Source organism: Microtus pennsylvanicus, chromosome 6 (genome assembly GCF_037038515.1).
Source record: "Microtus pennsylvanicus isolate mMicPen1 chromosome 6, mMicPen1.hap1, whole genome shotgun sequence".
NCBI lineage: Eukaryota > Metazoa > Chordata > Mammalia > Rodentia > Cricetidae > Microtus > Microtus pennsylvanicus.
The window spans coordinates 25,169,151-25,188,611 of NC_134584.1; the positions used below are offsets into that span (position 1 = coordinate 25,169,151).

Here is a 19,461-nt window from a genome sequence, read left to right on the forward strand (position 1 = left end):
AGCTGCCCACGTGACTGTTTCTTCTGAGCCCTTACAAAGTGCATGTGCGTGCGTGCGTGCTTGCGTGCTTGCGTGCGTACGTGCGTGCGTGTGTGTGTGTGTGTGTGTGTGTGTGTGTGTGTGTTGTCTGTTGAAACTTCAGTTTCCTGAATGTTTAGCTCATTTACCTTAATGAGGCTTCAGATGACCCTCTCAGCGCCAATGCTCGGGAGGCCCATACTCTCAGCATGCACGTGCCCCACCCCCGCCCCGCAGAAACAACTCTGGGCCCACTAGAACAAGGGGCAGAAGGATTTTATCGTACATCTCATGCCTCCTCAGCTAAGCAGGAGAAATGACGGAAAAGATTGCAACTTTCAGAACTGATGGCTTCCATATTCAATGTGTACTGCGTTCTTCCCTAGATGCCCTGGCCTGTGCTCTGGGGGAGACAGCAGAAGACACATATGACTTTCATGGGTCCTTGGCACTTTTGCCTTGTTGGGTCCTTTTTTTTTTCCATCAAAAAATAAATTTCATGACTGTGTTCCCATGCAGATGTTTGCTGGGGACTGGGGAGATGGCTCGGTGGGTCAAGTACTTGTTAACCAAGCTGCAAGACCTGAGTTCAGATCTTCAGTACCCAAGAAAAAGCCCAGTTTGGCCCATGTCTGTAATCCCAGCACTGGGACTAGGGTAGGGCCGAGACAGGTGAGTCCCTGGGGGCTCACTGGCTGGCCCCAAGCCTGAGGGTTTAGTGGGGGACCCTGAACTCCAGCCTTCACAAGCAAACACAGACCCAAGAGCAGCTGCAGGCACACATGAAACACCACACATGAACATAAGGGTGTAGACAGCAGACCCCTGCCTGGCTCCATATGTGCACACATACGCTGTATTCATGTGCATTCTGTCACTGTCAGTGAAACAAGTAAATGGTGCACAATGATAGAGCAAGGGACCTAATGCCAACCTCTGGGCTCGAGACACACTGCATGGACTTGCAGAGTTCCATACACATATGTGTATAACACACACTAACACAAGATATGTACTGAGTTCATTACTGTCTTCTCTCGTTACCATCGCACTCAACTTTTCCTGCATTTAAAAATGCACTGGAGCATTTTTAGGGTCTCCAGATGTGGCGTGGGCTCCTGGCACAGTGCCTACTGGCATAGTAGGTGACTTGGCTCCAGCCACCCACTCACAGGTATTGGGAAAGGAGGTAGAACTTAGCTTTGGGCCCTTAGCAGTTGGTAGCCTGGCATCCTTAGGCTGTCTTTTGTTTGTTTGTTTTTGTTTTTTGGATTTTTGAGACAGGGTTTCTCTGTGGCTTTGGAGTCTATCCTGGAACTAGCTCCAATAGCCTAGGCTGGCCTTGAACTCACAGAGGTCTGCCTGCCTCAGCCCCCCCCCCCTCCTGAGTGCTGGGATTAAAGGCATGTGCCACCACCACCTGGCCCCTAGGCTATTTTCAACCTCCTTCAACTTCCATTTCAACAGCTGTCCAATCTAGCTGATACCCTGACTTTGAAAGATTAGGTTAATATTTTTATTTCACCATGTATTTATTTATTGCTGCAGGTGTGTGTGTGTGTGTGTGTGTGTGTGTGTGTGTGTGTGTGTGTGTAGACGTGTAGACTTGTGCATGCTGTGGCCATCAGGATTGCACAGCAAGTGCCCCCACGTCTTATTTTTAAGTCTCAGGAAATCACCCAGCACAACGCATAGTGTGTTAATATCCCCTATCCCATCATTTTCTTCTTCTGCACCCAGATCCCTGGCACAGAAAGACAATGCTGCCAGCCCAGACAATGCCCCCATCATCTAGCTCTCTGCAACATTTAATCTCAGGGAAGATAAATAGTGTGAGACCAAAAAGTATATCCTGCTAAAATTCTAGTCACAAAAAATTAGTTATTTTATTGAGCTGGGAATAACTAAGCAGCATCATGTTAGGTTGACTTTTGGCAGAAAGATATGGCATTGGGTAGAAGGCTCTCACCTAGAGGCAACAAGCAGCCCCCCACCCCAGCTGAAAGAGACCCTTTAAATCCTGTGTGTACAAGGGCGGAGAGGAGGCAGTGGCCAGCTTGGCAGAGTTTATCACCACTGTAGTCAGTCCCCAGGGAGGCTCTCTGAGTTCTCAGGAGACACAAGGATCTTTGAAACCGCTGCAGTTACATTCCTTATTTTATAGATGAGATCAGAGCAACTAAGGAAGTCCCAAAGGTCACTGGATTGAAGCCAGGAAAAAGGACCTACGTTCCAGTTCTTCCCACCACTGGCTTCCTGGGGACAGTGAAAAGAATTCTGCCCCCTACCATGTCAAAGGGTTTCTAGATTCGGATGGGAGTGGGGGTGTAGCTCGAAGATCTTCCAGATGTGCCCATATTGTCAGTTTGGTGCCAGACTTGCCTTTAGCTGATAGCCAGTCCAGGGCTGCTCACCGTTTGCCGCAGGGAGTCTCACCTTCTTCTTAAGCCATGCAAACCTGTGATAGAGGAATACAGAATAGGGGAGGAAGCATGCGCAAGCATCAGTGGAACTGGGTTCAGTTTCCAACCCAAGACAAGTGACCTGGGGCCCAGTGATTTCTTCATCTGGGGAAGGAGGATTACACTGTGCGCTGGTTCTCTCAGCAGATGCGAGAGCCTTCCATGAGTCCCCCCTTTTGGAAGACTGAGGAGAGAATGTGGTTGGTACTGCCACTCCAAGGTGTGACAGCCATGGACCCTTCCCTCAGGAGCACCCATTCATTTTATTGTTGGGGTCATGAGTATAATGGTCATTTTCATTCTGATTGTTCTTGCCTCTTTCCTTCTCAAGAGGGAAATAAGAGTTTGAATGGCCTCAGACAGGAAGGCCTTCGTGAGAACTCTTAGTCCCCAGGGAAGGCAGCCCACATGTACACATAGCGGTGGCCTGGGTAAGACACACATGCAAGCGGCGGAGTGGCTGGGAGTCCCTCTGGATTGTGGTGCTCGTGGAGGCCTTCGGAAATAGCAGGATAAAGGAAGGCTGAGACATGGGTAAAAGACTGGAGACCAGGAGGAGAGGAATGGGAGATTTTCCAGGCAATGGGGAGGATGAAAGACATTTTGGGCAACTGTTTTTAGTCCTCTCTCTTTTGAAAGGCCCAATATCGTCTAGTGGCAATGAGTCAGTCCGGTAAAGCTTGGCAAGAGTGCACAGGGGAAGAACGGCAGGCTGTGAGGTGGGAAGCGATGGTGTTGGGTAAAGTTGTGTAAACTCGTGATACTTCTATCCCAGTTCCAGAAAGAAAGAGGAACACATCCCTGACAGCTATCAGGATAGAGCATATTCACGGGGGAGGGTGGGATCTGTAAGCCTGGCAGCTTCATCTGGAGACATGCTAAAGAAGCTGGGGGACCTGGGCTCTGACGGCACTGTGAACTGCTTTCCTTGAAACACATTTGCATGTGGGAGTTTGTTTATTTTTAATATGAATGTTTGTGTGCCTATGTCTGGGCCCAAGGAGGTGAGAAAGGCGTGGGCTCTCTGAAGCTGGAGTTCAGACATCTGTGAGCTGCTTGATGTGGGTGCTGGGAACCGAGCTCTGGTCCTCTGTGAGGACAGCATGTGCTCTTAGCCGTTGAGCCATTTCTCCAGCCCCACAGAGGAGGTTTTAATGCCATGGAATCCTCACTTGTCTGTCTTCCAGATCTGAGTGTTTGTTTCATATTCTCGAAATGAGTCACTGCGGTGTTCATACATTAGGGCATTATCAGTGGAAGCTACCGTGTGTGGTTTCTCTCCTGTCAATGACAAGCGCCTCCCTGTCAACCCAGAAGGAATTTGCTTCAACTAAATCTTTTTCAGATGAGTAAGCATGCCAAGAAAGATTAATCTGGCCCATGAATTACAAAGTTATGAATTATTTAAGTATGTGCGTGAGGTTTTAGCCATTTCCACGAAGGCTTTGCCTAGTCTGGCTCCAAAATGACTAAAGCAACATCATCCGTCATCTCACAGAACAGTTTTTCTAATATGCTAGCCCAAGTTTTCCTTCCTGCCTACCTCTTTTCTTGCCAGCAGGGGTCTCCTTTAACTTCAGTACTTTTGATTTATCCATGTTAACCTCTTAAGTTTGCCGTCTTTTTAAATGCAAAATTTTCCTTGGCTGCAAAGGGATTTCAGATGTTTGAAAACCTCCTTCACAAAGTTAATACTTTGCTTTTGAAAAGCTAAGCCTTAAGTGACATCCATTAGCTGTTATCACCACCATATCATTATTCAAAACTCAACATGAGGCACACACACACACACATACACACATATAAAATTATCGCAAAGGTTTCCTAAATAGGATCTGAAAGCATCAATTATAAAAGTAAAAGCTGGTTTGCATCCCTGCTTGCAAAATTACAGTTTGGTCCACAAGGGGCAACACATATAACTGTCGTCCCATATAATTATATCGAACAGCGCTATTATGGCCACCCATGATGGCTAGTTTCAATTGTCACCTTGACACGATCGGGAATCAACTGGAGGGGTTCCAAATGAGTGATCGTCTAGATAAGGTTCCCCTGTGGGTATGCCTGTGAGAGAGTCGCTTTATTGGGTTAACTCAGGTGGGATGACTTATCCCTGAATATGGGGTGGGTACCATTGGATGGGTGGGCCCTGGACTGGAAGGGCGAGCTGAGTGCTAGCATGCATGTGGTTGTTGCTCTCTGCTCCCTCATGGGTTGTGATATGACGAAACTCCTCCCTGTGATTCCCCGCCATGATCCACTACAACCCGGAGCCATGAGCTAAGATAGACCCTTTCCCTCTATGTTGTCAGGGAATTTTATAAAGCAACTAAATTTAGATTCTGTAATATCTAAAATGATAGAAAAGAAACTATGACCCATCTTATTTTGTGTAAACACACCACACTCCTCGAAACACCCTGTCATTAAGCCATCGATGGCTACGTCATACCTGTTAAAATTACGACTTTTTATTCTCCAGAAAATACCATTAAGACAATGTAAGGCACAGATGTGGAGAAAATATGTATAACTCATAGATCCCACAAAAGATTCATCATCTCACACATTACAATAAAAACCTTACTAAGAAATCAGTAAGGAAATCTAATAAACGAATGGACAGAAGATATAAACACTTTACAAAAGGGATCGGCCGATGCTGTATACACAGAGGTGTGAGCCCGTCCGTCATCAGTGGGATGAAGATTGAAAGCCACAGTGAGGTCCCTTTGTGCACCCAGGGGGACAACTGACATTAAAGACAGATAGGGGAGCAGGGTGGCGTGGGGAAGACAGAGCTCATCCTGCAGGAAAGAGTACTGAGGAAGAATGCCAGGAGCCAGCACCTCCACACCGACATGGCACTGGGAAGACCTTACCTTCACAGGAGGCGCACGTGAGAATACAATAGCTGTAGCCTTGATTCTTGATCAGGAGTCCCACAGATGCATACCTGACCCACAATGCCTTCTGCATTTCTAGTGGGCTGCTTAAAAAACAGTAATGTGTGGGCAGCAATATACTGAGTGTACCAACACACACACACACACACACACACACGTTACTACTGTTTCACGTCTCAAGCTGGAAACAGGCCAGCGTCCCTCAACAACAGGATGCATAAAGCATAGCGTGTTTATACGATGAAATGTTACGCAGAGCGGAAGTGATCAAACTGTTGGCACATAACCAGCACGGTTGCGTCTCACAAACTAAGTCTGCGAAGGATAGGCAAGACAGCTCGGTGAGTAAAGGTTCCTACCCATAATGCTAATGGCCTGAGTTCCAGTCCCAGGACCCGCATAGTGGGGGGAGAGAACGGACTCCTGCAAGTTGTCCTCTGATGGCACGTGTGCCCCGCATGATAGCACATGTTCCCCCACATGCATACATACACAAAATAAAAATAGAATAAATGTAAGAGCAAGGAGCTCCTATACACAGAAGTACATATTGGTTTATATAGAGTTCAAAAATAGACAGAGGTGATCAAGGATACTTAGATCACTGGTCTAAATATCACATTACCGTCGGATGAGGAGCAATCAGTAACCCGAGGGGGCTTCTGAGATTCTGGATTATGTCTCTTGATCAGTGTGTTAGAGGTCGTGTGAGATTCCATTCATGCACTTTTGTGTACATTTAAGTTATGCTTAATAAGCATGAATAAAAACAGCCATTGCTAAGCCAGGCACAGTTGTGCATGCCAGTTATTTCAGAGCTCAGAGGTTGGAAGTCACATGGCACAAGAGAATTCTGAATTCCAAGCCAGCTTGGCAGCAGAGCAAGACCTACATCAACTGTACATCTCAAAAAAAAAAAAAAATCAGTATCATATGTGGAGTAAAAGCACCCACCTAGCAGTGAAGCCATGGCCACTGTGAAAAGATGCCCCACCATTGCTAGGAGACCACCTGCCAATGGTCCCCTCACCAGTTTCTTGCTGTTCCCGCCACCCCTGCATCTGGCTCGGTGCAGACATTGCTCCTTAAGCTGATGCAGAACCTGGGGCTAGGCCTGCGCAAACTTGGTCGTTTATGCATCTTCAACCCCAGACCTTCTGAAACCACACAGTGATTGCAAACGTGGTGTTCGGGCCTATTGGTGCTGCTAACACTCTTCTCAAGCCTTACCAAGCCCCGACTCCATTTTTGTTGTTGTTGTTGTTGTTGCAGGAGGTGTCCATCGCCTAGAGTCTGTTGAAGAATATAATGAACTGATGGTACGCAATGGGGACCCCCGGATCAGGATGCTGGAGGTCTCTCGGGATGGCCGGAAGCACTCTCTTCCCCAGCTGCTGGATTCTACTGGGACATCACAGGTTAATCCCGGGCTGTGGGGCCTCTGGGTCGCTCATAGTCACTATTACTTGGTTAGAGACCAAAACACAGATTTGGAAACCCTGCGTCTCTGCAAGTGTGTGTGTGTGTGTGTGTGTGTGTGTGTGTGTGTGTGTGTGTGTGTGTGTGAGAGAGAGAGAGAGAGAGAGAGAGAGAGAGAGAGAGAGAGAAAGAATACATTTTATTTCTTTCCAAAGATCTCTATGGACCCCTGTTCAGAAGAGCTGCCCACTGATAAGGGTCATGAGCATTTGGGCCTAGAGAGACAGAGCGAGAGCCATGGAGAGAATATGAGGTCTACCCAGAAAGATTAGAAGGAAGCCAGCTCAAGGGTTGAAGAAAGTAGGGAAATATCTCTTAATAGATCTCAGCATCTTGGTTCTCTTCATGCTGTGTGTTTTGGAACTAAGAGTTGCTCTCAACTGCCAGGAGACAATGGCGTCTCAGAGTCTGTGGCAAACCACCATTGCTTATTCAATAGGAACGTCACGTGTCAGAATAACAACTCTGTTGGTGGCGTGAGCACAGGCGCCTGTACCTTGCCTGGGGTCCCACCTGCTGCGGAGGACTAAAGTAGGTGATTAGCATGACAGAGCCTGTTCCCATCAAGAACCCTGACTCTCCAGCCCTGACTAAAAGTTCCTCCTCGGTTATCCTGTCCCTGGCCCGCTGGAAGCGAGAGGACAGGCTCACAACCAACTTGGAAGGAGGTTCAGTCTCCGGGAAACTTAGGGGTTCTTTGGGTTCTGGTACTATGAGTCAAACAGGAAATCACTAGCATTTTTCCCCTGGATCTATCAGAAAAAACAGGGCTGGAAGAGGAGGTTCCAGCAGTGACATCTCTAATATCACACTTGGGGACTCCTGGGTGATAGGAGTCTAAGGGGCTTGGACCCTGACTTCTAGTGTGTCAGGACCGCTCTGTGATGGAACAACTGAAACTCAAAATGGCTAAATATTTTACTCAAGGTTATGTGTCAGAATCTCTGAAGAAAGATTATAGCTAATCATGGTGTCAATATCAAGTATTTATGGCTTTTGTTTTTTTTATGTTGCTCAGGAAACTCATGCTGGGGGTAGACAGTCTTACCAGAGAGCTTTCCCTTCCTCAGTTTGTCCTTTCTCTTACCTTTGGCCCTCTTCTCTTTCTCCCAGGTTTTACACACACACACACTCTGCTATTTCCTCCACCAAAAGATGCTGCCCAGTGTAGTTACTCAGTAAAACTTTGGGCATAGGTATAAGTGGTTTGCACCTGTAGCATCCAAGATGGCAGCTACGTGTGTCTCAGCCTGGGAATGCACTGGCGGAGTTGAAGAGCGCGTTTTAATCGTAGTGAGCCTTAATTCAAACCTGTAGCCTCTGGTGGCCGGTGGGCGGTGCATTATAGACAGCACAGGTGCACGCGGGGCAGAGCGACCTCTTGAGCTCTCAAATGTCCACATGAAGCACACAGACCTCTGGCTTCTGCTTGTTTCCAAGAGAGGGAGCATGAAGCAGGGCTGAAGACTGGTGATCAGAGAAAGGGGGTCCCCAAGGGGATCCTGCGTGAACCCCTGTGTTCAAAGGTTGGCCAGCCACAGGCTGTGTCTGGCGCGCTCTGCAGTGGTTTCAGTAAATGGGTGGTAACACTGCCAAGCCCACATCGTTTATTTAATGAGACCAAGTCTGGGCGGCCCATGTTACTGGCAGATACTCTGTCAAAGATCACAGTATAAACTCTTCCAAGCCACCAGGGGATGCAAACTAGCCCTGGCGGGAGGGAACATCTCATTCCTCCATATGAACGAAGCAGATACAAATCAAGTATGAAAACTATTTTGCGATGGCTCTCTTCTCAATGATATTCTTCTACCTGTGCTGTGATAGACACAGAAGACATTTATTATTCTAAGAGCGAGTCAGAGGGCGAAAGGCTCCCTTTAGCGGGAGCTACTTAATCTCCTGGTTATGTTATCAGTATGCACTCTGCTGATACATGTGGTTAGCATGGGTGAGGGCACAAAAGGGGGGTTGAGGTTGGAGCTGCTGCCAGAAGGGGAAAGTGTGGCTTATGGGAAAGTATTTGATTTTTCCAAATACGAGGGATTAGAGCCGAAAGGCCGCCGTTTCTCAGCAGGGCATTTTATGTGGAAAAACAGTTGTCTGGGTCTGTGGTTTGCAGTTTATAAGACACATGGGCTTGCTGAGTTTCTGAATGAGTAGATTAAGCTTGCAATGGTGAGATACGTTTTAAACATGATTTTGAACTTGGGGCAGGGGTAGGAGAGATTTTCAAAAAGAGCCCAACCCCCAGGATGGTCATCTTTGTTCTCCTGACTCCATTCCAGAAGGATCTGTGACTTACGGTTAAAGACAAAGTGTGTGACACAGGTGCTTGGGGTCACTAAGCAGCCCTTTGTGACGGGGTAGGTATGGCAGGGTACGGCAGAGGGAGGCCCTGCTCCAATAGTCTTTAGAGTAAACTTGTTTTAAACCAGTGGACCACAGACCGACCATTGGGAATCGCTAACTCGAAAGACAGCTGAGATTTTCAAAGTCTCTTTGTATGCCCGAGCCCGCAGCAGGGTAAATGAAAATATCTGGTGTTGCCTTGCGCTGGCTTTCAGGAATACCACATCGTGAAGAAGTCCACCCGCTCTCTGAGTACCACCCACGTGGAATCTCCGTGGAGGCTCATTCGGCCGTCCGTTATCTCCATCATCGGGCTGTACAAAGAGAAAGGCAAGGTGAGCTCCTTTCTGCCAACTCTTGCCCTCCAGGTGAGGGGTAGCCTGCTCCCTTAAGTAGCCTGTTTGCATGTTTAGTTTGGTTTCGTTTTTACATTTAAAAAATTAACATCTAAAAGGGGATGGCATAACTTCCCTGTCATTCCTTCCTGTGACCCTCGCAGTGAGAGGCTGGCACACCCTCCTTGCCCAGTTGATTCAGGGAGTTGCCAGCCCCTCAAGAGATTCTAGGGTGGAAGGCAAGGATGGAAAGAATGATCTTCCAATCTTTTTGGTTCTGTTCCCAAATCTTTTCCCCATTGTAAGAAATATACCCCTGGCACCCTTAGAGAATGCTCCATCATTTTGAGTGATATTCATGGCTTTGCCATTAGGTAAATGTACAAATAACTTGATGCTATATAAATATTGAAATACCTGCTTTGACAGCATACAAAATGGAAAGACTGAAATAAATATGGCGACCGCAAGGTGTGGAAGAGCTTGAAGAGCCATTTGCTCATCAGTGGGAAACTCTGATTCTTGGAGTCAAAGACTGTCAAATATTAGAAACTTCAGATAGTCAACCTAGATCCCTCCCTTAATATGAATGGCCTAGTATACTACGGCTAAATCTGAGGAGGGAAATAGGGAAGGAAAACTTGAAATTGGTCTCCTACTTAAACCCCAAACCTGAGTAGAAAAGATACCTCGCTCAAATACTTATACAGAGGGAAAGGTTTTTGCGGTTAAATTCTGTAGTGTCAGCCCAAACTCTTGTCTACTTTGAACACAGGGCCTTGGCTTTAGCATTGCTGGAGGCCGAGACTGCATTCGAGGCCAGATGGGGATTTTTGTCAAGACCATTTTCCCAAACGGATCAGCTGCGGAGGATGGCAGACTCAAAGAAGGTAAGCGAGAGTCTCTTGGTGATCTGTAGTGATAGCCTGAGCCCTTGAGAGTCTGTACCCTTGCGAGGTGTGACTAGATGTCATGGCAGCTGAGGTCATGGCCTTGAGAGTATGGTGGACCTGACCTGAATCCAGCACCTCGTCATCAGGGTCTTGGGAAGACCACGTAACCCAAGCTCCACTCTCCTGAGCTACTTGGAGCAAACTTGGAACGTTAATATCTACCTTGAAGTATTTTTTGTGGGGGGTGAAAACAGATTGAAAATGGAAAGTAGCTTGATGTTTCTGTTGCAGACCGTAGGTTTTAACCATGGCTACACTGTTAAATACTGGTCCTTGCTCGGGTTCTCTGCCTTAAATATTCCTGAGAATTTGGCAGTCCAGTCTTACCTTAGCACGGATGGGAACACAGTGACTTTAGTAGCTTTTTAATGTCTTGCTGTTGGAATCGATACTTTGTAGCTGGCTCCTAATTGGATGCCTTCCCGTTCTCCATAGCGTCCCCCATGTTATCAGACATAAATACAACAGACAAGAGACTTTGGGTGTAGATTAAAGTATCACCAAGGTTTTCAGTTACACCTTTCAAATAAGATTTTCAACCCTTTAATTATACCTTGTATTTTTTTGGCCCTTTAAACATTTAAAACATATCTATGTATTTAAGTTATTTCACTAACTGTATTACAAACCTGTAGAGCAGGTATTTTGGAGTGAGTCTTTTGTAGGCCAGGAAACTGGCTCTCAGAAGTGTTCAGTAACTAGAAACCTCCTCTCACCGTGGCTGTGTAGACCACGCTGGCCTCTAACTTGGGAAGATCTGCCAGCTGCAGCCTTGTGTATGCTAGAATTAAATGCATACATCCCCACGCCCAGTCATAGTATTTCTTATAATAAAGAGATTCTTCTCATTGTGTATGTTGTATAACTTACAAAATATTTATCTGGATTAAGATGTTGATGTAATTTCATGAAGCCAGTTCAGTTGTGAACATAACTGCGTAGCACAGACCAAGGCAAGAAGCCTGTTTCTCCCTCCCTTCTAATATGCATCTATTTTATCTTTAAGTTACATGTATTTATTTTGGTGTATATATGTGTATGTGCAATTGGGTCACAGTTCATATGTAGATGTCAGAGTTAGGGGTCAGTTTTCCATTCCCACAGTGTATGCTCCAGGACTCAAACTCGTGTCATTAGGCTTGGCCACAAGCCCCCTTACCCATGGAGCCATCTCACTGGCCCAGTATTTGCCTTTCCTGGGGTGATTATGTCAGGATATTTCTAGTTATCTTTAGAAATGATTTGACTGTCCGGTTCTGTTGAGTCGAAGTGGAGTGGCCACAGGTTTACTTCTGTTTTAAGAACGGAAAGAGGGAATCAGTGTGTCCTGGTTTTAGGTAGAGCTTGTAGGAGACTTCATGTAACAGTATGATTTGACCAGGCATAATACTTCTTGGGCAACATATTTACCTCTTTCTCTCTGAGGAAAAGTTAACCCCCAGGTGCTCTTGGGATCTGGTTTCAGAGCAGCGTAAAAGTCTAGCCGAGGTGTCTTAGAATGGATGTATGTGTTCATTTGGTTGAAATTCATCCTGTGAGGTTGGTCGAATGAAGCAAAATGGGGCGTGGACCTTTCATCATTATGAAAGGTTAATAGTGGATGATTCTTCTAAATGTTATGTTTTCATATGTGTTCAATCTATGAGAAATGTAAGTCACTTGGGCTGGGCTTCCAGCCGTTGAGTGATACACCTTAAAAGCTCTCATGTAAATTCTATGCGCATGCATAACTGTTTCAGTGTTCCTGTCCTGCGCCCGTGTAGGTACACCCTTCACCCTCCAGTCATAACTGAACAGTTGGTGAGGCCAGGCTGTTCTGAAAGGAGAGCATTGTGTGGCTTGTGCAGTTGCGTTGAAGAGAACGCATGGGATGCTGCTGCATTTCTCTGCCTCATCCAGCGGCTTCCCATGTGCACGGCGTGCTCTGAGATTGGCTGTCTGCAGCGAACATGTGTGGTTTTCTGCTGGTTGAACTGTCTTGTCGTACAGAGCCTCTCTCCCCTCCTGCACTGCCGGGCAGAGTCTGTCTGCTTTTTCTGGGGCATCTTTATGTTTGATGAGCTATTATTCCAAAACCTAGCCCATGTCACAAGAGAGCAAATGAGAACCAAGTTCTCAGAAGCCAATAGGATGTCCGCATCACCTGACATTCCCAGAAGGCACTGTGAGCAGCGTGAAACATGACCTGACTACAGGTTGTCACAGTGTTGGAGATGAGAAGTTATTGGAGTCAGGGAGAAGCATGTGGACACTGCACACACACTGCTCACAACTTCGCACAACCCTGCAATCATTGGCATCAGCCTGCAGTGATCTCTGAGGCAGAAACCTCTAGTCTTGCCAGCCTGAAGATGGAGCCTGGGACCTGCCCCGATAAGCCCAGATATCCAGACTATTTCTGGAAGTGGGGCTATCAATTCTCAGTCACATCTAAGCGAGATTTTCTCTCTACTGTTAATTGAAACCCTATTCTGTATCGTGTTGAGTCTCTGCACTTGGACAGCTTGTCTTTCTGCAGATAGGAGTGTGGCTTCTTCACAAGCATGCCTGTGTTCAGGTTTCCTTTGGTAGGTTTATGTTTTTAAATAAGACTATACAAAACCTGAAACTGCAGCTCAGTCTCTGAGCATATTTTTTGTCAAAGGTGTCAATAGTTAACAATCAGGTCTTCAAGCTTTCCATAGTGGGTTTTGCCTTTTGGTGGTGGTGGTTGGTTACTTTGTTGTTGCTTGATATTTTATTCTTGCTTTGTGTTTGCATGTGTTCTTTTTGTTGATTGATTGGTTAGCTTGGTTTGGGATTTTATTTTGTTCTGTTTTTGGTGATGGTAGTGGGTTTTGGTTTGTTGGTTGATTGGTTGTCAGGTGTTTTTGGTCATGTTTTAGTCCAGATAGTCATATTTGGTAACCCAAGCTGACTTTGAATTCACTTTGTTACCCCAGCTAGCCTTGATCCTCCTGCCTCAGCCTATCCAAATCTAGGAATCCAAGTGTGCCCTACCAAATCCAGCCCCAAAGTTGTTTAATTATTGATTATAGAATTATTGCTGAATAATATGAGTATATTTAAATTTGTATTTATTGTTCCATTTAGGGGACATCCCTAGGAGCTAAGTTAGTTAAAATGGATCTGAACCATAAGAGTTATGTTCATAGGGTATGCCACTGTAGGTCAAGCCAAGCAGAGTCCAGTAAATTAGAGATTAACGTATTTCCTCACGTTTGGTCACCAGGAGATGAAATCCTAGATGTCAATGGAATACCAATAAAGGGCTTGACGTTTCAAGAGGCCATTCACACCTTCAAGGTAATGGTGTCCCCTTGGGTCTCCTTTGTTCTCTTCCTTTTCTTCCCTGCTTCCCCTATGGGTTTTGCCATCTGACAGTTTCCCACGCGCCTGCTTGTTTTGCAGCAAATCCGAAGTGGGTTGTTCGTCCTCACGGTGCGCACCAAGTTGCTCAGCCCCAGTCTTACCCCATGCTCCACTCCCACACACATGAGCAGGTCGAGCTCCCCAAGCTTCAACAGCAGCGGGGGACCCCCAGCAGGAGGAGGTTCTGAAGAAGGTGGTTCTTCATCCTTGGGGCGGAAGGCTCCTGGGCCCAAAGACAGGATTGTCATGGAGGTCACCCTCAACAAAGGTACCGTAGCGGCTCCCTTACTCCCTGGCTTTCTTCTCCAAGGGGACACCGTTACCTGCTTTTACTTACATTCTTTAAACCAGGCCTTTGGAACCGCCTGCTGCCTGGTGTCTAAGTGGCCCGGGGCATTACAAGGAGAGATGTTGAATCATTTTACAAAAGGGAGGCGAAATTGCTGGCCAACAGTCTTTAAAGTTCTCCCCAGATGAATGAATCACCATTTGTCAGGGACTTGTGCTAAAATGAGTAGTCCAGCCTTCTAAAATTGTGAAGAAAGACAAGAGTAAGTCAACACCAGTAACTCCAAGTCCCAGGTTCTCAGCAGATCCGGATGCCTTTTCTCATTTCTCCCCTCCTTGACTAGGACTTACTGTAGAAGGAGAATCAACGATTATAAATAACCAAGAAATTAGCTGACAGTCAAAAGTCTAAAAGGTTTCATATTCAGGCTTAAAAATATTAGTCATTCTCCAGCTATTTCCAGACGGATTTGAGGAAGTCCCTTAGACTAAGCAGAGAGTAGAGCCTGAGATAACATGAGAAGCAGGATTTATATTCTCCGTCTGGACCAAACCAAGAGCGTATTGGTCTGGATATCTGTTAACTCTGTTTGCACGTTTTCTGGTGACCGTGTAACATTCGCTTCTGTTGTCTGTCCCCTCCCAGAGCCCAGAGTTGGACTGGGCATTGGAGCCTGCTGCTTGGCCTTGGAAAACAGCCCCCCGGGCATCTACATCCATAGCCTAGCCCCTGGATCTGTGGCCAAGATGGAAAGCAACCTGAGGTTAGTGACGTCCCTGGCATATAAGACCCCCTCCCATTATACAGTCCTGGTGTGGTCTTGAGTTGTGAAGACACGCGTTATTTGCTTCAACACAAACAGGGACAGAGAGAGACATATAGCCCAGGCTGGCTTTGAACTTACTATATAGCCAAGGACGACCTTAAACTTCTGATTTCCCGCCTCTGCCTCCCTAATGCTAAATTATAGGTGCTTACCACTATGCCCATCTGTTCTACTTAATTTTTTTCTGTGGAATTCAACATCTTTGACTTTCTTTCTAATAATCTAGCCAAGACTAATGTTAACAACATCTCCAAAGATGAAAACCTCATATGAATCAAATTTGGTTGAATCATAGAACTTTGAATCTTTGTTTCTGCGATGGTTTTAATTGTTAACTTGACACAATCTAGAATCACCTGAGAGTCTCAATGAGGGATTGTCTAGACCAGCGTGGCCTGCGGGCATGTCTTCAGGGGATTATTTTATCTTAATTGTGGTGGGAAGCCTGCCCACTGAGGGTGGTGCACCATTTTCTAGGAAAGGGGTTCTAAATTGTAGAAACATGGCAAAAGCAAAGCAAGTGTGTGCTCTTGACTGTAGATATGACTAACGGCTTCAGGTTCCTGTGTCTCGACATCCGCACAGTGATGGAGCACACCGTAGAGCTGTGAGCTCCGCGAGCCCTCTGTCATGGGCTGCTTTGGTCGTGGTATTTCATCACAGCCATGGACGACAAAATGAAGACCGCTTCCCTACCTGCTCTGTGGTGTTGGGGCTCGGAAGTTCAGTGTTAGAATTTTGCCGAAACAGAACTCTCGGCAGATCGTCTGTGGCTATTTCAATACACTCACTCATCATTCATTTGTGCAAACATCACTCCACAACCTGGAACTGCTTATACTGGTTCAAGTGACCGGATGCAAAAGAGCCCTGGAGTCATGTGTTTGTGGGAGGTCTCGTTATAAAGGTTGAACTTTCTCAGTAGTTTTCCTCGCCATCTGAGAGAGGACAACCACGGTCTGTCATCCAAAGTGCTGGACCATCAGATTTCTTAACTCAGTTGAATCGTGCAGTCAGCCTTCTGTGCACACAAGAAATCGCAGTCCTCTTTCCTACGGTAATCGCAGTGGCTGGTGCCCACCTAAATATCACAAAAATGTGCACACGTTACACAAAGCTCTCTGTGCAAACAGTATCACCTTTCTCCCCCGCCCCAGCCCTCATAAGCATCTAAGTCCTTTGGCAGCAGAAGAATTGTCAAAACACCATTTGTTGGTTGCCATTTTGGAGGCTGTGTTAATGGATTATGTTACATTTTTTGTTAATCATCAGAGTGAATTTCCACATTGAAAAAAAAAACTTAGCAAATCATCCAAAGTACATTAAAGAAAATATACTTTTAGAACCGAAGGGGAAAAAAATCCTTTAATGACATCCCAAGTTGATGTTTCTTTCTTGAATGGTTCCATATGCCTGGGGCGAGCCAAATGAACATTCCTCAACCCCCATGTAAAGAGTCTTTGTTCTCTCTTGCTGAGCTCTCTCCCGATAATTCCAAGTCAAAATAGGCAACTTGTCGTAAATTTCTCATTTGTTCAAATTTGAAATATTTTTACAAATTCTTAGGTAACCTTGGCGCTTCAGATATTTCCTCCTTTGACTATATTACAATAATCATTTCAAGATGGTAGGAAGAAAGACGAAACTGATGGCGGTCAAGAGGCTATCATGCGATAACCACACAGACCTGAGAGAGCTCAAGGGAGCCTCCTTTTCAAAAGGAATACTTAAACCTCTCTCAAGTGTTATATAAACCACTTTGTGTAGGACCTCACATACAGTAGGTGCTCAACCAGTGGTGCCCTTCATTGTTGTCTTTTTAGCAGTTTTATTCAAGTTTACTATTTCTGAGAGTAGCCTTGGCCAACTTAAAATGTGATGTGTATATGAATGTATTGCTTTAATATAAAGATGAAAGAAGGCCATTTGCTTCTTTGAAGTATTTACAAAAGACTTTATATTCTAAACCCCATCCTGAAAGAAAGCTGCGTTAGCTTCTACAAATCTGACTGTTGCCACAGTGTGTTGTTATGTCTCCCTCTCTAGCCGGGGTGACCAAATCCTGGAGGTGAACTCTGTGAACGTGCGCCATGCAGCCTTAAGCAAAGTGCACGCCATCTTGAGTAAATGCCCGCCAGGACCCGTTCGCCTGGTCATTGGCCGACACCCTAATCCAAAGGTGAGCTGTCTGACCCCGCTTTGGGTATGGGACGATGGTTTGGCTGCTTGTGCAGTCAATGACAGTGTTCATACCCGAGTCTCTCCACTTCAGTGAGAGTTCACTCAGCCGGGGCTGGGTGTCAGCCTGTGACTGATGTACATGGGACGTGAATAGAGACACTATTGTCACTCTAGAAAGTTTTATTGGAAAATGTTGTCGAGGTTATTTGATGAATTTTTAAAATCTGAGCTCCTGGAAAGTAGCACCCTGGTAACCCCCATGGCTAGTTAGCTGCTGGTAAGATACTTCTTACCTACATCAAGAAAACCTGAACATGCCAGACTAAAGATGCATCAGCGAATAAAGCAATTGTCATAATGTGAAATTCATTACCTAATGGTTCCTTGAGCTTTCTCTGGGTAGAAGGCGACAGTAGCATCCAGAGCTACACAGATGGATGAGATCATAGTGTCCTGAAAAAGGGACTCTTAGCCTGACATCCATGGTGTCTTAGGAAGACTTCACAGATTACAGGAACCTATCTGTGCTTGCGAGTGACAGCCAATTGCTTATGTCAAACTTTCAGTCACCCATGCCCCCAAAGACAACCGTTGTATCAAGGTGAAAGAACGTTAGATGAGGGGGCTGGAGAGATGGCTCAGAGGTTAAGAGCACTGGCTGCTCTTCCAGAGGTCCTGAGTTCAATTCTCAGCAACCACATGATGGCTCACAACCATCTGTAATGAGATCTGGTGCCCTCTTCTGGCATAGAGGTGTACATGCAGGAAGCACATTGTATATGTAATAAAGCTTTGGGGAAAAAAAAGTTAGATGAGATAACCGAACTATTTTAAAGAGCTGTCCCTGGCACACGCCTTTAATCCCAGCACAGACGCAGGCGGACCTCTGGGAGTTCAAGGCCAGCCTGATCTACAAGAGCTAGTTCGGGGACAGGCACCAAAGCTACAGAGAAACCCTGTCTCGAAAAACCAAAAAAAAAAAAAAAAAAAAAAAAAGATCTAATAGCTTAAACAAGAACTGAAATAACTTTTTTCAACCATTGACCCATAGAGACTATTTGGTCCTCTCTCCTCTGTTCAGTTGCTTTTAAGTAAACTGTAGATACCTCAGCAAGTTCAATTCAACCCACTGTATAAAATTATGACCAGATTGTATTTAAACTCAAAAGGCTCAAAACATTAGCACTTCTGGATTTGTGGCACATGAGATGTGGTATCATTTTTATTATCATTCTGGGTGGTCCCAGGCTCCTGTGCATCTTAGACTTTTATACCATTTTGTTCCAATAAAGGCCACAGCTGCTGCTGCTGCTGCTGCTGCTGCTGCTGCTGCTGCTGCTGCTGCTGCTGCTGCTGCTGCTGCTCCTCCTCCTCCTCCTCCTCCTCCTCCTCCTCCTCCTGTTGTTGTCATTATTCTTGTGCTCTTGCTTTGTGTGTTTTCATGACATGATTTCTCTATGTAGCTCTGGCTGTCCTAGAACTCACTTTGTAGACCAGGCTAGCCTCACACTCAGAGATCCGCCTTTCTCTGCTTCCCAAGTGCTGGGATGAAAGGCAGGCACCACCACCATTCCGCATCTGCATCTTCATGATGACATCATTCTAAACACTAAGTGACATTTGTTTGTAGCATTGGTCCTGCCCTGTGCAGGCAAGTGCTGACAAGCATGTCTTGGTCTGGGAGTGCGGTGGCAGTGATGATGTTGGGACAGAGATCCCTTGAGAACAATTCAATGCCCTGGTTTTTGCTGTTGTGGATTTGCTTGCTTTCTTCTCTTGGACTGTTTTATCTACATGCATTTTCAGAAATGTCTTCCCTGATCCATATTTTAAGGATTTTGGTTTAGAATCTGTTCTACTGGGTTGAAACTCTTTCTGCTGCTGTCCTTGTGGTTCTCTCTGGGTTCCATCTGGCACCATTTTGCCTTGTGAGCCCAGCAAGCAAGAGCCGCTGCCAGCTCGCTCCCCCACGCAGACCCCAGCGTTCCCATCCTCTTTCCACGTGGTACACTGTCCAGCATGTAGCTGACCTAATGTCCCCCACCCCGGTGACATTAGAAATGTAAGCCGCAGGCCTCAAGGCAGAGCTGACTTCCAGCATCGCGTGGGTGGTGATTTATTCAGAGTCTGCTTCATCTCAGCCCAAAAGCCATTTTGCCACCACGACCCATATCAGAACACTATTTCAGGGCAAAGCCTAATCGTCCAGATGGACGGGTGGTCTGAGACCCCCGTTGAACACACAAATTTTCCCAGTCACAATTAAATGGCCTGGGGAAGACTGG

The 19,461-nt window shown here is 46.0% G+C and overlaps 1 protein-coding gene across 5 annotated transcripts in view; it reads left to right on the forward strand.

The window, feature by feature from the left end:
• Positions 1–19,461, forward strand: part of Pdzd2 (PDZ domain containing 2) — a 356,084-nt gene that overhangs the window by 301,612 nt on the left and 35,011 nt on the right. For all 5 annotated transcript variants that reach the window (XM_075975855.1, XM_075975857.1, XM_075975858.1 and 2 more), the window contains 7 exons: positions 6,662–6,807; positions 9,436–9,555; positions 10,331–10,445; positions 13,741–13,814; positions 13,920–14,148; positions 14,815–14,932; positions 17,042–17,174. In XM_075975855.1, coding sequence (XP_075831970.1) covers positions 6,662–6,807; positions 9,436–9,555; positions 10,331–10,445; positions 13,741–13,814; positions 13,920–14,148; positions 14,815–14,932; positions 17,042–17,174 — 935 coding nt within the window. The remainder of the gene's footprint in view (positions 1–6,661; positions 6,808–9,435; positions 9,556–10,330; positions 10,446–13,740; positions 13,815–13,919; positions 14,149–14,814; positions 14,933–17,041; positions 17,175–19,461) is intronic.